Raw genomic sequence first — 3,281 nt, forward strand, 5'->3', positions numbered from 1 at the left:
ATATATATATGTATGTATGTATGTATATATATATATACATATATATATATATATATATACATATACATGATGGGCTTCTTTCAGTTTCCATCTACCAAATCCACTCACAAGGCTTTGGTCGGCCCATGGCTATAGCAGAAGACACTTGCCCAAGGTGCCACACAGTGGGACTGAGCCCAGAGCTATGTGGTTTGTAAGCAAGCTACTTACCACACAACCACTCCTGTGCCTATAATGATAAGATGATGATGATGATAAAATATATGATAATAAACCATTTCTCTCAACAATAAAATAAAATAAGAAAAAGAAACACAGGTAAAATTTTAGCAAATTCATTGAGGATTGAAACCGATTTGCTTTAATTAGGTACATTTATATAATTATTCCAGCATTTTAAAAAATATTTCATAAAATACTTACTTGCCTGATATCAAAATAACTAATTACATTCAGTAATATGAATTTATGGTCAGTCAAGCAGAGCTAAAAAACTAAGATTGTTAATTAAGAAATTTAAGAAAAAAAAAAAAATGTGTGCGAACAACATATGAATTAAAATTTTTTTTTTTTTTTTTTTTTTCCATTTTTTAAAGATGGCCAGAAGGAAGATGGAAATAGAGAATGATATATTTGAATTTTGATTTAGTTATAGATAAGCCATTGTTCATACATTTAGAAAGAGAAAAAAAGCAAGTCACTTCTCAAACTTCCCCCAAATATTTTCAACTTTAATTCCATTAGACTTACATTATAGTTAGTGAAAAGACAAATCTAATAATGTTTTTATATTTTTCTTTCTTTGTTTTTTTTTTTTAACACTCTTTTAGTTTTATTTTTTATTCACCCATATACAGTCATCCAAATTTTTTTAAATAACTATTTATTAGCACTTCTGTTCATTATTTACATTTTTATTAATATCATACATACATATATTATATTCACATACACACATATGTGCGTGTAATATGTGTGTGTGTGTGTGACCACATACAGAATAAGTAGATCAATAAATATTTTCCTAACTATCACAAGTATTAAAAATATTTAGCTGAAATGGCAGCAAAATTAGTTAAACCCTAGCACTTTTTAGCATCTTTATGAGATGTCAGTTGGAAAGAAAACTAAATACACTTCCAATCTACTTCAAATCCCATGCATCTTTGTATCTGCAATCACCCAATATATCATTTACAACTTTCATTTTCTATTATATATTCAGCTTAAGGTTTCCTGCAAAAGATCTAGTTGCTGTTAGCTGGTAATAATTACATTTGGGCTAACAGTAAATCCATTCAAATTAAGATATAGCCAACATGTGTATGCGTCCAGAACTTCAGTCAGATAGACTGAAACAACTTTGTCTAACTACATTTGGTATTTGAAAAATAAATAAATTTACAAATCAAATAATGAAGACAGCAACAATAAATTTATAAAAGTGTCCAGTCAAGACAGTTATATCTTCACTCTTTATATTTCTGGCAATGGATATATACATATATTTAATAAGAATTCAGGTATGACACGGACAGAAGTTCTTGTTTCAAAATATTTAGTAGCCAAATTAAATGACCTTTCTTCAGATCAAAATGATAAAGTCATGGAGAGTTACTACCTTCATTTTACACAATTCAATCAGATAGCCGGTTAGCAACAATATTTCATGGTCTTACATATCAATTGCGTATTTTAATATATTTTGATATAAATTATATAATCTTGTTTTCATTTTTATTCTTTATAACTGTTATGTTATGTATATCTGTTAGTGTGTGTGTGTATGTTTATGTATAAACATATATATGCATGTATATGATAGACTCCCCTTGATTTTGATGAATGAGACTTCCAGCCATAGGATCATCAGATCAATAGTACTACTTACCTATTGAGTTATCACATAACATGCTGCATATTCCGTTAGAAACGGGTATCCTTAACAAATCAACAATATTCTATGTAATATGGGTACTTATATATATATATATATAAACACATACACATACATATGTATGTATGTATACACTTACATATGTACACATAGCACCACCACATTAATTCAAGCATGGAAATTGTTTGTTAAAGTAGAAAGATAAAACAATATAAGCGTAAATAAAATAAAATGTGACATAAAATAGACAAATAATAAAAAGAAGTAGGAACAGAAAATTGAATCAGAAAAACTTACCAAATTGGTTTGCCAAATTATTGATGTTCTTTGTGGCTTCACAGATGTCTTCTTCATATTCTATCTTCTTTTCAATGACAGCGACATTAAATCCAAAACCACTAAATTCCACAACAACCATGTAATCCATTGGCAGCTGGTAGGTTTTTCTTACTGATGAGAATTCTGCAAATGGCTTCAATTGAAACTCTTCCAAGAATGTTTTGTTTTCCTTTGTAGCTGTTCCCAAATGAGGCCACTTTTTCAAAGCCTTTTGGATTTCATTTTCTTTCTCCACTTGCATGTAATTGCATGTATAAAGCTTTGCTTTATCGTCAGTTTCTGGCAATTTCAATTCCCATTTACCATTTCTCATACGCAGCCAGCTATCAGAGAGAATTAAATCATAAAATTTAGTGTCGTAATAGACATCTTCAAAACTTTCTTCTGAAATTTCAACGCCCTTTGCTTGAACAAGTTTTTCAAGATTGAAATTATCAAATTGAAATTTCCGTCTTAGCAAAACAACTTTTGCAATTGATTGTGAGATATTGGTTGAAGTCAGATTAAATTTCTGATCAACCATTGGTTGGCCTTTGTGATCTAGTGTTTCACTTTGAGTAACTGAGGTTTCAATTTTATTCTCTTCTCCGAAATACCATTTGGGAATCTTCTTACAAGAATCAAAATTTGATTCATATACCTTTGTTTTCAAATCAGTACCAAAACCTTTAGTTTTCATTTCTAATTCTGCCTCAGTTCCGAATCTTGGAGTGTAGCTTAAATTCTTCGATTCAGTCGATGTATCTATAGCACCTGCTTGTCTCGGATCAGCCCCAATGCCAACAGTTGTCTCAGATTTGAGATTCTTAATTTCTAATTCTGCTTCAGTTCCGAATCTTTGAGTGTAGCTTAAATTCTTCGATTCAATCGATGTATCTATAGCACCTGGTTGTCTTGGATCAGCCCCAATGCCAACAGTTTTCTCAGATTTAAGATTCTTAATTTCTAATTCTGCCTCAGTTCCGAATCTTGGAGTGTAGCTTAAATTCTTCGATTCAATCGATGTATCTATAGCACCTGGTTGTCTTGGATCAGCCCCAATGCC

At 30.5% G+C, this 3,281-nt stretch overlaps 1 protein-coding gene across 2 annotated transcripts in view; it reads right to left on the reverse strand.

Moving 5' to 3' along the window:
* LOC106876779 (uncharacterized) overlaps window positions 1-3,281 on the reverse strand; it is a 790,885-nt gene that overhangs the window by 523,098 nt on the left and 264,506 nt on the right. For both annotated transcript variants that reach the window (XM_052973996.1, XM_052973995.1), the window contains exon 4: window positions 2,195-3,253. In XM_052973996.1, the coding sequence (XP_052829956.1) occupies window positions 2,195-3,253 (1,059 nt within the window). The remainder of the gene's footprint in view (window positions 1-2,194; window positions 3,254-3,281) is intronic.

Source organism: Octopus bimaculoides, chromosome 17 (genome assembly GCF_001194135.2).
Source record: "Octopus bimaculoides isolate UCB-OBI-ISO-001 chromosome 17, ASM119413v2, whole genome shotgun sequence".
Lineage (NCBI taxonomy): Eukaryota > Metazoa > Mollusca > Cephalopoda > Octopoda > Octopodidae > Octopus > Octopus bimaculoides.